We start from the raw sequence: 14,671 nt of genomic DNA, 5'->3' as shown, positions 1-14,671 counted from the left end.
AAAAAAAAAAAAAAAAAAAAAAAAAATTGTGCTACTGTTGTGAATCACAATGTAATGTAAATGTCTGTGTCTTCCGATGGTCTCGGGCAACCTTGTGAAAGTTCATTCTAAGAGGGTCACGCACTACAGTTTGAGAACCGCTACCCCAGAGAATGATGTGGGATATACTAATTTCCTATAAATGATTAATAATTTTCTTACAGGTTCACAGAACTTTATGTAGAAGAATTAGAAAGTAAAGAAGACTTACAAATTCTTATTGTGGATTATCTGAAAGGACTGAGTGTGAGCAAGAGCACTGTGCAAGGAATTGTAAAGTAGGTTGTCCTTTCCTTGTCTATACAATTACTGCTGAACATAAAAGACCTATTCCATGCAGATACACATTTTTATGATTTGCTTCTATGTGAAGAAAACTAGTAGAAGTATTTGCTTTAAAATGCAAACCTCATTCATATGAGTATGAATACTCTTAGGTCTTTGAAAAGAAGTTACTTGGGCTGGAGATGGCTCAGCAGGTAAAACACTGGCTGTTCTCCCAAAGGTCCTGAGTTCAGTTCTCACTCACAACTCTCCATAATGTTGTGACATCTGACCTCTTCTGGTGTGTCTGAAGAGAGCAGCAGTGTACTCATGTACATAAAATAAATAAATAAACCTTAAAAAGTAAGTTTGAACAAAAAAGAAAAAAGAAATTACTTATACCACTGTCTATGAAAATAAATAGGTACTTGAATTCCTAAATAGTAAATTATTCTTTTATTTATCTTTTGCTTTGTCTCTTTCCTACTTAAAATTTGCATAGTAGCTGAACAAAACTGAAGAGTTAGTTTGCTATTGTAAATTGAATTAGGTTTAGAATTAAGAGACTTGCATTTGTAAGCTATCAAACTGTGGTATGGGTTGATACTTCGTGTCTCTTATGTATTGCAGTCCATATAGAAACAGTCTTTTGTACAGTTTAAGGTGTCGTGTTGACCCACAAAGCTGGAAACTATTAGGTCATTTTGAGCAAAACACTCTTCTCCAGAAGGGAGTGTGATATAGGAAGGGGTTGAAATAGGATATTCGCTCTTCACTTAGAGTTTTATAGTTTGTTCCCTACCCTACCCTGGAACCTTTGGTTGTGCTAGATATCAGACCCGGGTCTTGTATGTGCTGAGCAGGCACTCTGTAGCTTAGGCTGACATTTGTTTAAAGAACAAATGTCCTGCATTTCTGTTGCGCAGGGGCTTGGATTTTATCTGTGATTCATGTTTGGTTTCATGTGGGCAGGCAGCTGATCACCAGTCACAAAGCAAAGCAGTATGGAGATCATATTTCAATCTTCTACCTTATGAATTACATTAGTGTTAACAATGTATGCCAGTAGACATCCTGTCTCTCTGTAACAGTTTGACATTACTGAAGGTAGATTGAGCTGTGTTCTTTGAAATCTCATGAATTCTGTTTCCTGTGTGTAGTTCTTCATCTGTTTCCTGTGTGTAGTTCTTCATTTGCCCCTCAGGTAAGGTTCATACTCTGACATACAGCTTATGAGTCAGCCTTTTCCTGCTAAGTTGCTGACTTATTACTTTGCTTACAAGACACAAGTTTCTCACTTAGCTCTATTGCTTCCTTTTGGCCAGTGAAGTAGGACATTGCATTTCCTGATTTTTTTTTTTTTTAACATACTCATTAAGATGTTTGAAAGATAAACTTTAGATTATGTGATCTCTGTGAGTTCAAGGCCAGCCTGATTTACAGAGCTAGTTCCAGAACAACCAAAGCTACACAGAGAAACCCTTTCTCAAAACAGGAAAATAGCCTTTGGAGTTTCAATAGTTGGAAACAGCAGAAAAATAATTACTATTTAATACAACTGCTTAAACTTCATCCTCTTTGTAGCTTCTACACTGCTTTGCGGAAAGAGTCTGGGACCAAATTGGTAGATGGAACAGGCCATAGGCCTCACTACAGCCTTCGGACCCTCTGCAGAGCTTTACGGTTTGCAGCTTCCAACCCATGTGGCAACATCCAGCGCTCACTCTATGAGGTGTTTGTACTGTCTGGCTTAAGAGCTGGGGAGATGGGCTCACCATGGATGGGAAGGAGTAAGGATGTAGATGCCACATATGTCAGTGTTGGCCATGAGATTTTGTCTCTTAACACTTCAGACAAGAGCTACCCTGCTCTTTTCTCTTCCACTTACCATATTTAAAAGTTACTCTGACTGGGCAGTGGTGGCACATGCCTTTAATCCCAGCACTTGGGAGGCAGAGACAGGCAGATTTCTGATTTTAAGGCCAGCCTGGTCTACAGAGTGAGTACCAGGACAGCCAGGGCTACACAGAGAAACCCTCTCGAAAAACCAAAAAAAAAAAAAAGTTATTCTGGGTAAGATGGTGGTGGCAGCACACACTATTAATCCCGACAGAGACTGGCAGATCTCTGAGTTCAGAGCCAGCCTGGTTTATGTAGCAAGTTCAACGACAGCAAGGGTTACACAGAGAAACCCTGTCTCAAAAAACAAAAAAAGTTGTTTAGGATATCGCACCCCAGGAGGCTAAATGTTATTCCTGAAATAAATTGGACTGTTCTAGAAGGCTAGGCTGGTTCATCTGTTTGTGTTTTCTCCCTAGGGCTTTTGTTTGGGTTTCCTAACACAGCTTGACCGGGCATCACACCCAGTAGTTCAGAAGCTCATCTGCCAACACATTATTTCTGGCAATGTCAAAAGTCTACTGAAACAGGTTTGTTCTTTAACTTTCAATGCTTAAGTTAAAAAAGGCTACATTATCACAATTTTAGCTGTTTGAGAAAAACTTCTTTTTTATTTCATGTGCTTGCATGTGTGTCTATGGAACACTTGTGCCTAGTATGTGGAGGCCAGTAGAGGGGATTGGATCCCTTAGAACTGGAGTTAGTGAGGGCTCTGAACCACCACGTTTGTGCTAAGAATAGAAAAATCAAACCTGAGTCCTAGAAGAAAAGCCAGTATCCTTAATCCCCAAGCCATCTTTCCAGGTCCTTGTTGCAGAAAATTTTAAAAGACTACAGATGTGTATTGTCAACGCTCCAGTGGTAGTGGGACCTGGGGGAATGGAGCCTGAAAATGAGGTCGACTAAGGTCTCACACAATAGCCAACTTTATTCAGAGCATCAGGTAGTTTATACTTTGAGAGCTGAAAAGAGTCACCTAAGTAAAGTGTACACTCATAAGGACAAGCCACATGTGCAAAGCATGTTTTTCCATAGAGCCATATAAACAAATAAAAATATCCAGTTGTAATGAATGTGATGTAAATTCACTCTCATCTGCTACACCTGCTAGGAGCATGAAAACACATTCCTAGAACAATTCCATGTTTGGAAGAAACTATACTTACAAGACTCTAATTTTCTTGGAGTTTTCTCATAAACACTCATAATTCTTTTCACATGACTCCATTCTTGGACCACATTCCAACAGTATTTGTCTAAGATGGTAAAAATTTCAGTTAATTTTGCTGACAATTTAAATTCTATATATAACCATTTCCAATAAAAGTACCAATGTATGCATTCATTTTATTATTTGTTTAAATTCTAGTAAGCTTGTTGATTCTTTGAGGTAAATTCTGATACATATTTTGTATAAGTGAGGCCATTACACAAGGATATTACCATGCAGCTTTCCTGGTTGGAGTCAAGGAACTGCTGAGCTCAAATTTACAGGATCTCACACATGTTGGCAAGTACTTTACCTTTGAGCTATATTCCCAACCCTAACTTTTCTTGAAAACAAAAACTAGTTAATGAACTTTGTGTGTGAGTGCAGATATACAAGAGCCACAATGTGCACGCTGAGTTCACATTGTGGGATGATTTTCAGCACTGGGCCCTCCTCCTGAGCTGAGGCAGATGCTATTTCTGCTTTTGTGTTGAATACTCCAGACTAGTTTGTCTTGTATGCTTCTGGCTGATTCTCCTGCCAGCACCTTTCATTTCTGTAAGTGTTCTAGCATTACAGATGAGCATTCCTACATCTGGCTCTTTCTTTGCTTGTGTGGCATGTCTTTAACCTTGCTTTTTATTTATAGCCTACCCATACCTTAAATATTTTTTTTAATTGCCAATCAGTCATTGGTATTTGTCTTAATTATTGCTCTATTGCTGTGAAGAGACACTATAACCAAAGCAATCTTTATAAAAGTAAGCATTTACTTGGAATCATGCTTAGTATTTTAGAGAGTTAGTGCATAATGATCACTGTGGGAGGCAGAAAGGCATAGGGCTGCAGGAATAACTTGAGAGCTTTATATCCTGATCCTTAGAAAGTTGAAGATAGAGAGCTCTGCCTGGCATGGGCTTTTGAAACCTCATAGCCCACACCCGGTGACACACCTCCTCCAAGACCAAACAGTTGCTTTAACTGGGTACCTAACATTCAAACAGGAGCCTGTGGAGTCCATTCTTACTCAAAACATCATGGGGGGCTTTTTAAAGGGGGTAGGGATACTGTCAAAAGCAACCTGGTTTGAGTTTGATGGGAAATTACAACGTAACACCAGGCTTTAACAAAAAAAAGTGAGAAACTTTCACCATCTGCTTTGTTTTTATTGTTTGCTCATTAGGATGACTGAGGGAGATTTGAAGTTATTTTGGATTCAACATTTTTATTTATTTATTTTGTTTGTTTTTTGAGACAGGGTTGCTCTCTATAGTCCTGGCTGTCCTGAAACTCAACTTTGTAGACCAGGCTGGCCTCGAATTCAGAAATCTGCCTGCCTTTGTCTCCCAAGTGCTGGGATTAAAGGCTTGCACCACCACTGCCTGGCAGATTCAACATTTTTGAAATAATACATGCTTAACTATTGGAGACTCTAAAAACACAGGAAGAAAAGGGTTTTTTTCTTCATGTGATTTACCCTACAAACATCTTAGAATGGCTTCCCATGTTACCTCTTGTCTTAATTAAGATTTCTATTGTGATAAGCACTTAACCAAAAGCAAATTGGGGAAGAAAGGTTTTTTTCAGCTTGTACTTTCTAACTGAACTGAACAGGCTATGGAGGGATGCTGCTTATTGGCTTGCTCCTTAAGGCTAAGTCTGCTTTCTTACCACTGTCTAGGACCACCTGCCTATGAGTAACATCACTCACAATGGGCTAGGTCCTCCCTCTCCAATCGCAAGAAAATGCACTACCGTCTCAGTTGGGGTACCTTCCTTTCAATTACCTCTACTTAATATATAAAGAACCAGCATACTCATAAAGGATTGGGTTCTGTACAGGGTCAGTTTGTGTCCTCCAGATGATCCAGAATCTACTAGTGTAAAGCCTCTTCCTTCATTAGAGTACTGGACCAGTTTTGAGGAAAATGATAGGTATTTTTTGATTTAAAAATCAAATTGGGCATTTTGCTAGGTGAGGGAGCTGAATCATATGTGAAAATTTATTTTGATCTCTGTAATTTTTTTTCCCCTAAACCTTTCTACTCTATTATTTTAAAACCAGTATGAAAAAAAAATGTGTTCTCATTCCTGGAAGTAATTTTGTGTTTTGTTTTTAATTGGATGCACTCAAGGCAAAGTAGTATTCTTGATAAGGGCTTAATTTTCTACTTTACTCTCACCTGAAAGAATGCCAAAGTTGACATAGGACTGTGGTCATTTCTCAGAGTACTTTTTTTTTTTTTTTCCAGCCTATTCCAGAACCCAAAGGAGGCCGCCTTATTCAGGTTGAAGGCTACTGGATTTCAGTTGGAGACAAGGAACCTAAAATAGATGAGACATATGTCTTGACGTCTTCTGTTAAACTGAACCTGAGGGACATTGCCCGAGTGGTCTCGGCAGGGTATGTGTGTGGGTTTGCCCTCCTGCTACTGTGAAACTTCTGTAAAGGCATGGTGGTTACTTAAATATAGACAGAGCTTGACAGGTACTTACTGACTAACGGAATTGCCGCTTTCAGAAAACCATTGCTCTGTGATATATTTCTATTTCTGTGATTGCTGGAAAAGGGATAAAGATATTAATTACCTGGACAGTTGTTAATGCTGTTTGTGTTTTTGGAGCTGTGGCTCAGTGGACTTGCTGCTGTTTCAGAGTCTGCTTCCCAGCACCCAAGTCTAGTAGATTACAGTTGGCTTGAAAGTAGTTCCACAAGATCCAAAATCAACTCTGGACACAGACAACCTCCCAAGAAATCCAAAAATAAAAATCGAAAGTAAAGCCGGGCCTTTAATTCCAGGCAGAGGCAGGTGGATTTCTGAGTTTGAGGCCTGCCTGGTCTACAGAGTGAGTTCTAGGACAGCCAGGGCTACACAGACAGGGTCTGTGAAACTCCCCCCCCCAAAAAATAAAAATAAAAATTGAAAGTAAGATTGCTTTGTAATTTTGTTGATTAACACTTACATTCCTTACTGTTGGGTCAGTGAGTAACAGTTAACTCCACTTTTTCTTGGAATTGCATCTCAAAGCTGGGCATGGGATACAAGCCTTTAATCCCTCCGCCCTATCTCCAATCCCAGCTACTACGTAGTAAAACTCTATCTCAAACAACAACAAAATCATAGAACCTTCTTGATGCATGGGTATCTAAAAGTATGCTAGCTTCCCCCCTCTTCTCGTCTCTTTTATAATTGCTCTATTGGCTAACATTTTACAGAACCTATCCAGTGCTGATCCAGGGAGAAACATCAGTTGGTAAAACAAGTCTGATAAGGTGGCTGGCTGCTGCTACCGGCAACCACTGTGTGCGGATCAACAACCACGAACACACGGATATTCAAGAATACATCGGTTGTTACACGTCTGACACCTCTGGGAAGCTTGTCTTTAATGAAGGTAGTGTTACTGCATCCCTTGGATGTACACTTTTATTAGACCCATTTCTTCTTATGTTTTCTAATTGGGGCACATGAGTTATATCATAGTAGCAGTTAAGGATAATTCCTAGAGCATTGGAATTTCTGCATTGTGCTAATCTTGAATAAGACAATTATTAAGTATAGAGGTCAAAGAATAGGGTAAAGAGGAAGGATTAGAATAGATCATGAGAATTTGGTGATTTAATAAAATGAGATGTCAGAGAACATTTAATAGGTTGAACAAGAGATATTTCTTAGCCTTGGCTCCTGCGATTAGGAAAAGGCCATGTCAATTACAAGTTTTACTTTTTAGATGTTAGTATCATAGATGGTTTGAGGATCACAACAGAGTAATTTCTTGGAGTTGTAGCTGTCAAGTAGGACTTTTGTTTGTACTGCACATTTTAAGGCCCTGGAGTCATAGATTGTACTTTGGATAATTCTTGTCATTTCCTCCTAGGTGTTCTTATTGATGCCATGAGAAAGGGCTACTGGATTGTTTTAGATGAATTAAATTTGGCACCTACTGATGTGTTAGAGGCACTCAACAGATTGTTGGATGATAACCGTGAATTGCTCATAACAGAAACCCAGGAAGTTGTTAGAGCACACCCTCGCTTCATGGTTTTTGCTACCCAAAATCCACCAGGACTTTATGGAGGCAGAAAGGTATATAACATTTTCAACCAAAATCTGTTCATTACCCTCTGAGATGGTAACTCTTAATTAGGGATAAGACATTTGGGTGTTTGTTTGTTTGTTTGTTTTTGTTTTGGTGTGGTGAATAACAGTACTGCTATTTGCAAATCAGAAGAATAGGTGGTTTTTTTTGGAGGGGGGTGGTTATGAGACAGGGTCTTTCCTGTATAGCCCTGACTGTCCTGGAACTCACTCTGTAGACCAGGCTGGCCTCAAACTCAGAAATCCACTTGCCTCTACCTCCCAAGTGCTGGGATTAAAGGTGTGTGCCACCACTGCCAGGCTGAATGGGTGCTTTTTAAACATAAGATTTTAATTTAAATGATTGCATCATTTTATTTCCTCCTGCCAACCACTTCTATGTTTCTCCTTCTGATCCTTTTCATGTCTGCCTCCCCTCATTTCCTCTCAATTTGATAATTATTGTTACATATATAAATGCATTATGGATAGATAAGTAGACTTAGCGGGTTTATCTATGTATTTGTGCATCTGTATCTACCAAGGTCTACGTTTTATACACACGCACGCACGCACGCACAAGATTGAGGCCTGACCACTTTGTATTAGATATCCAGTCATGTGTTCATTGTTTTTAAGGCTTCTCATACACGTCTTATTTTGTATATTCTCTAGGTGCTGTCGAGAGCCTTCAGAAATCGATTTGTGGAATTACACTTTGATGAGTTGCCCAGTTCTGAGTTGGAAACAATTTTGCACAAGCGATGTAGTTTACCACCTTCTTATTGCAGTAAATTGGTTAAAGTCATGTTGGACCTTCAGGTATTTCATATCTTCATCTAAACTTAAATTTAGTTGGAATATATTAGTTAACATTGGTATCACAGTTTGATAGTTTTCTCAAGCAGAAGTATGTCCGTGCATTTAGTTTTTGAAGTAAGGCTTTTGTTTGGTTGGTGAGTTTGTTTTAATTGGGGGAAATCTTGTTTCTAAAATATATCTGGTAATATCCATTTTTGTGCGTGTGTGTGTTTTCCAGAGGCTGGAGAAATTTACCCCGGAGCTTGTGTGTGCTCTGCAAACTCTTTGTTAGTGAGCTGTACCTCCAGCTCCTGTTTCTCTAAATCAGCACTTGTATCATTGTAAATTTTTATGTCATTTACTCTATGTGATGATTGTATGCAATATGCCTGTGTACATTTATAATTTTTGGCAAAGGCAAACTTTTTTTTTTGTTTGACACTGTTTTCTTATGTTGCCTCTAGTAGCCTAGAAGTTGTGACTTTCTTGGTTTATTTGTTTTGTTTAGTTGGTTGGGTTTATTTGCTTTTTGTTTATTTTCTTTATAGTAAAGATGTATTCCACTGAGCTGGTTCAGTGGATACAATACTTCTGCAAGCCTGACAACCTGAGTTAGAGCCCAGAACACACTACAGCAATGAGAGAACCAGCCTTTGGAAATTGTTCTTCTATATTTATGTCTGTGCACTTACAGACTCAATAAAATTTGGAGATAATGTTGGTTCCATCCATGATATGACACTTCAGTGGAGTGGTGGTCATGAATATCTTTCTTTGTGGTTCTCCTTTGTTAACTATAAACCTGCAGTTGGTTCCTCCTACCCCAAGGCTAGTGATAGGCTGAGGGCATGGCACGCACTAAATGAAGCAGTCTACCAACCCCTAAGGAGCCACTGTTAAAAGTGTTCTTTATCAGAAATTAAATTGGGTTCTAAAAATCTATTGATATTCCTGCTCACAACTTTATGTGAGTTTTCTGTTTGTGTTGTATAACCTATTGAGTCAGTTTAGTGCTGTCTGCATGAGTTTAGGCAACTTAACTAGTGGCCATACTCCTGAAGAGAAGTGACTCCTCCTTCTGCAGCCACCAGCTGCCTATAGTACATCAGCTTCTTTTAGGCGGGGCTTCACGAGTCTCTCCTTCATCAGTGTTTGAATTTCCATGTGTGTCATCTTGTGCAGGTCTTAAGCAGATGACTCAGTATATGAGTGCAGCCATGTCAGGTGACAGCATTCCCAGTACTCTTCCTATCATCCAGCTCTTGGAGTTTCTCCTCTTCCATGATGAAGCCTTGCTGTAGTTGATATAAATGTTTCATGTGGGGCTAAACATCTGCAGTCATGTTTACTTAGCACTTTAAACAGCTATTAAGTCTTTACCTTGATTGCTGCTCACTGCTAAAAGACATTTCTCTGACCAAGGTTAAAAACAGCACGACTTTGTAAACAAAGTATTAGAGGGCAGATAACAAGATTTCTATTTGGTAAAGTAGGTCCTACTTCAACATGTCTTCACCAGCCATGGGTTTGTGTTTAGGTTTACATTACCGGGTATGATGCCCCTCCTGTGGAGCAGGCTTCACATCCAATTAGAATGTAGCCAGTTTCCCCATAATCATGGCACTGCTGCATCAGTGCCACTTTGCATGTCAGTTCAGGGTTGTAGCATTCAGGGTCCACTGCTGGGTAATCCATTAATGAATTTTCTTCTCAGCAGACTATACAGGTTCCTTTTGGTTCCTTTTTTTCTCTGAAAACGAGTTAGCAGGGAGAAAGATTCCATATCAGTTCCAACACAGTTTCTGTGTCCTACAACCAAAGCATGTTGCATCTTCAGTAATAGGATGTTACATTGTAGTTAGCATGGACAGCCAATGGCAGTAGCATGTGTTGTTTGAGGCCTCATAGTAGTCATCCCACACCACAAAGGTTTTTGGTGTTTTGTTTTTGTTTTTAATAACCCATGTTTCCTGAAGGGAGCATTATTCACCCATGCAGATAGATAACCCTCTGTTCAAATTCCCTCTATTTTTTAAAATTACATTTTGTAGTTTACAAAGCAGTTGATTTCCATAGTAATTTTCATAACATCTTTAGTTTTGGTTGGTCCATCCTCCAGCCTTTGTCTTCCTCCAGCCTCCTGCTCTCTTTCCCACTTTAACCCCAACGTCCTCCCCTTTCACAGCATGTATGTTCTAGTATCTCATTACCCCAGTTTTCTTACTATTTAGATTATTCTCTTTTTTTGCTGTATAGAAAATGGGATTTATTTATTTTCTGTAAGTGTGCATCACTTTGAACATTTTTTTCAGACAATCGTAGATAATTTGCATTTCTGAGAAGTTAAATCAGGTAATATGAGATAACGAATTTTCATAAGATATAACATATGCTTCCTATTCAGTAGAGTAAGAAATAATTATTTTTATACTTTATTAGTCTTACCGGAGACGTTCCTCGGTGTTTGCTGGAAAGCAAGGATTTATTGCCCTTCGAGATCTGTTCCGATGGGCTGAGAGATACAGATTGGCTGAGCAGACTGAGAAGGACTATGATTGGCTACAACATTTAGCCAATGATGGTATGTTTTAATACATAAAATTATGCCAGATGCGTTACTAAAACAAAAGCTTTCTAGACTATGTGTAGTATGTTCATTTTCTTGCTTGTCTTAGAAGAAGTCATTTCCCCTCAGCTCTAATTGCTCTTGTGAACAGTTATCAGTCTGACAGGCCTCTGCTTCCTTGTGGTTCACTTGGTTTTGGCTGGCTCTTGCTTCTTCAGCTTTGGCTATTCTGTAACTCAGGAATTTCTTGCCACCACCTGTGAGTGCTGGCATTATAGAATTGACCACTATACCCAGCCTCACAGACTCTTTGCAGGAATTATGCAAGAGGTTGGTACTTACTTTTAATGTGGTGACCAAAGACAAAAGACAGTCCAAACACTGGGTTTGGTTATTTTAGTTTAATGCATGGAAAGAATTTAAATGCTATTTGCCATGAATGATTCTTAAAGTGGAAAAAAATCATTTTGTACTCTACTGGTTTGAAAAGTACCAACGAGTCAATACATGACCCCTTTAAAATAAGTAGCTTAAATAACAGTGGCCTATAACTTGTTTTTCCTCTCTAGTACTAAGGTAATGGTTTGCCTCGGGATTCGTGCTTAGTCCTGTCATTACAGAGTGAAGGGACAGGATTCCAGCTCAGGCAGGGTGCTTCTTTGGTAGGTTAGATCTGGCCGCTTGTCTCCAAGCACCCTAGTGGAAGAGTGATGAAGTTGGGAAGGCGGCTGTTCTGTATAGCCAGGATCAGAAGACAAGGCTAGGGTTGGGTGGGGCGTGGACAAAAGTACACAGTCTTAAGTCTTCTAAGAGCTAAACATCTTTTGGAGGACAAGAAGTGAGTATAGTTAAGTAATGTTAATCTAGGGCCTGGTTGATCTTTTCCTTAGAGTTGAACACAGGATATGTCCTGTCAGCTGTAAGAAAGTCTCTGCTACCTGAGGGTGCTTTTGAATCTTGTCATAGAATATTTACCCATCAGATCTGTTGTTTTAGAATATAAGGTAGATTGCAGGAGAGGATGACTCTGAGCAAAGACAAGCCAGGAGGGACAAGATGGTGGCCTTCAGATTTAGCACAGTGGCTGGACACTTCTGGAAGCTGTATTGGTTAAGGTGGCAATGGACTTTGGACCTTGAAGAAGTTTGAAGCTATCTTGGGTAGCATAGTGAGACACTGTTGGCCGTGACAGATAACACTTTTTTTTGTTTGTTTGTTAGTTAGTTTTTGTTTTTCGAGACAGGGTTTCTCTGTATAGCCCAGGCTGGCCTCGAAGTCAGAAATCCGCCTGCCTCTTCCTCCCAAGTGCTGGGATTAAAGGCATGTGCCACCACTGCCCGGAGATAACATTTTTTTTTTCTTTTCTATTAAAGTAACATAGGATGAAGCATTTTTATCTGTGTATGCACCCAGTACTCTCAAATTTCAGATGTAGTTCATAAGGACTGAGACTTGTTATATAGCCCAGGCTAACCTTAAACTCATAAATCTGCCTTGCCTTTCAAAAGGGATTCTCCACCTGTAATACCTGATTTCTTTTCTCTTATATGTACTGGTAACCATTTCTTCTTGTCCATGAGCTTTACCTACATGGGATCCTACAGTGTACACACTTTGGGTTTTGACTTTTATGCTACTGTGTGTAGAGGGACCAAATCCTCTATTTTCTTTCTTTAAAATCATACAGTGACTTAGCATATGGCGATAGCACAGTTGAGGTGCTCTCTTACTCAGTCATTTGTCTGTGCTGTTAGGAAGTATATGATAATCACATTGTTCAGGCATGTGGCTCTAGCATTGCTTGGTATAGCAGGCTCTTCTTGTTTCCCAAGGTTCTTTAGATTCCTGGTCTAGTGGCAGCAATGGGTAACAGTTACTCTTGTTTCAAGTCGCAGCATTCTTCACTACCAGATGCTTAATTGTCCCTTTATTTCAACCGTCAGGCTTCATGCTTCTGGCAGGCAGAGTCAGGAAGCAGGAGGAAGCTGATGTGATTCAAGAAGTCCTTGAAAAGCATTTCAAGAAAAAATTGTGTCCTCAATCTCTTTTTTCCAAAGAAAATGTTCTAAAGTTACTTGGTGAGTAGACCCAAACACCATAGGAACATGAGTCATGTTGTGCTCATTAGAGCCTACAGTTTTATTCTGCTTTGATAGGTAAATCATCTACCCAGACAAGTGCTTTGGAGTCTAAGTTCAGCCATGTAGTGTGGACTGAAGACATGCGGAGACTGGCAGTGCTGGTGGGCAGGGCACTGGAATTTGGTGAACCCGTCCTGCTGGTTGGAGACACCGGGTAAGCTCTGGAACCAGAGCTCACTGAGAAGTCCTAGTTTACTATCAGTGGGATTGGGCCACACCTACAGGGCTGGCTGAAGCACTTAGAGGAGTTTCTCTTCTCTTCCTTTCTCTTGTCTTTTTTTTCCTTCTCTCCTTCCCCTCTTTCTCCCTCCCTCCCTTCTTTTCTTTCAAAGCAAGATCTGTTATTTCTTTACCTTCATACTAAAAAGTTAGTCAATAGTTGTGGAGAGAAGTTGCTGGTGTTTTTTTGCAGAATTCATAACGAGTATTTCTTCCTCTCCATTGATTACTATTGGAAGAATTGAAAGAATGAAATGTGTGTAGTTGATGGCCTTTTGTACAAAGGCTCTGAGAGGTGCCCTTATTCTATACAGGAACACCTAACCTGAGTTGCAGGCTCCTGAGTTGGGTTAGGCTTGTAATGAGTTCTTAGTGTGGCTCAGCTCTTGCTGATACAATGTCTCTGACTATGCATGCTGCTGCTTAATCTGGTGTATATTTCTAATAGGTGTGGGAAAACTACCATCTGCCAAATGTTTTCAGCCATGGCAAATCAAAAACTATACTCAGTCAACTGCCATTTAAACATGGAGACATCAGACTTCCTGGGTGGCTTAAGACCAGTGAGACAAAAGCCAAATGACAAGGTTTGTTCAGTAGCAAGTATTGATAGGTTTATTTAAAGAAATGTGGTTCAGATTTATGTGTGTGTGCATACTTCACTGGCCTACGGGGCATCTCCAGATTTTTTTCCCTTTCTTATACCCTTGCTTCTCGGAAGTCTAGTTCTCTGCATTTAATTTGCCCTGCCTCTTTCCCAAATCATAGGAAGAAGTGGACACAAGACTCTTTGAGTGGCATGATGGACCACTGGTTCTGGCCATGAAGGAGGACAGCTTTTTCCTCTTAGATGAGATCTCATTGGCTGATGACTCTGTCCTAGAAAGACTGAACAGGTGACATAAATGGGGCTTGTCCTTTCTGATAAATTTGTTGGCCTGGTTATTGATGTGTTTATTGATACTCCATGTTTGGCACATAGGAAATGAGGGAATGTCAAAGGAATTGCTGTGCTTTTGGCTTTAGGGCTCAGGTGGTTTTGTCATTTTATTTTTTTTCATTTTTTTCAATAATCAGAAACAATTGATGTGGGATGATAGAGCTGAAAGCAAATGAACTTGAGTTAAAATGATATTTTTAAAGCAAATTATATGCTTATACTATAAATATTTTAAATGAAGCTAGAATTAGAATTCTAAATTTGATAACTTCAAGGCATTTCCACAACCTCAGACCAATATTAGTTCTGATACAGTGATTTCTATATTTCTCTCTTATTGTTTTAAAAGTATGCCTTGTTTATAACTACAGTTTAGTCTTTAGTGAGCTTCCTTTCCTGTAAAGTTTATTCTGGATGGTACCTACCACTCCAGGCAACTACTGCTTAGCATTTTGTCTATAGCTTTATCTTTTCTGAGTTTCCCATGTGAATGCTTTGTTCTCTTATTGTCAG

General features: G+C 39.5%; 1 protein-coding gene across 1 annotated transcript in view; it reads left to right on the top strand.

Annotated features, from left to right (window-relative positions):
- The window catches only part of Mdn1 (midasin AAA ATPase 1), a 128,743-nt gene that overhangs the window by 35,218 nt on the left and 78,854 nt on the right, over positions 1-14,671 (top strand). The window contains exons 20-31 of the mRNA XM_031366448.1: positions 204-317; positions 1,888-2,035; positions 2,622-2,732; positions 5,665-5,816; positions 6,630-6,808; positions 7,292-7,500; positions 8,167-8,313; positions 10,732-10,873; positions 12,802-12,936; positions 13,015-13,153; positions 13,667-13,805; positions 13,987-14,114. Coding sequence (XP_031222308.1) covers positions 204-317; positions 1,888-2,035; positions 2,622-2,732; positions 5,665-5,816; positions 6,630-6,808; positions 7,292-7,500; positions 8,167-8,313; positions 10,732-10,873; positions 12,802-12,936; positions 13,015-13,153; positions 13,667-13,805; positions 13,987-14,114 — 1,743 coding nt within the window. The remainder of the gene's footprint in view (positions 1-203; positions 318-1,887; positions 2,036-2,621; positions 2,733-5,664; positions 5,817-6,629; positions 6,809-7,291; positions 7,501-8,166; positions 8,314-10,731; positions 10,874-12,801; positions 12,937-13,014; positions 13,154-13,666; positions 13,806-13,986; positions 14,115-14,671) is intronic.

This window comes from Mastomys coucha, unplaced genomic scaffold, assembly GCF_008632895.1.
Source record: "Mastomys coucha isolate ucsf_1 unplaced genomic scaffold, UCSF_Mcou_1 pScaffold14, whole genome shotgun sequence".
NCBI classification, from domain to species: Eukaryota; Metazoa; Chordata; class Mammalia; order Rodentia; family Muridae; genus Mastomys; species Mastomys coucha.
This window is presented reverse-complemented; position numbering and strand designations above follow the sequence as displayed.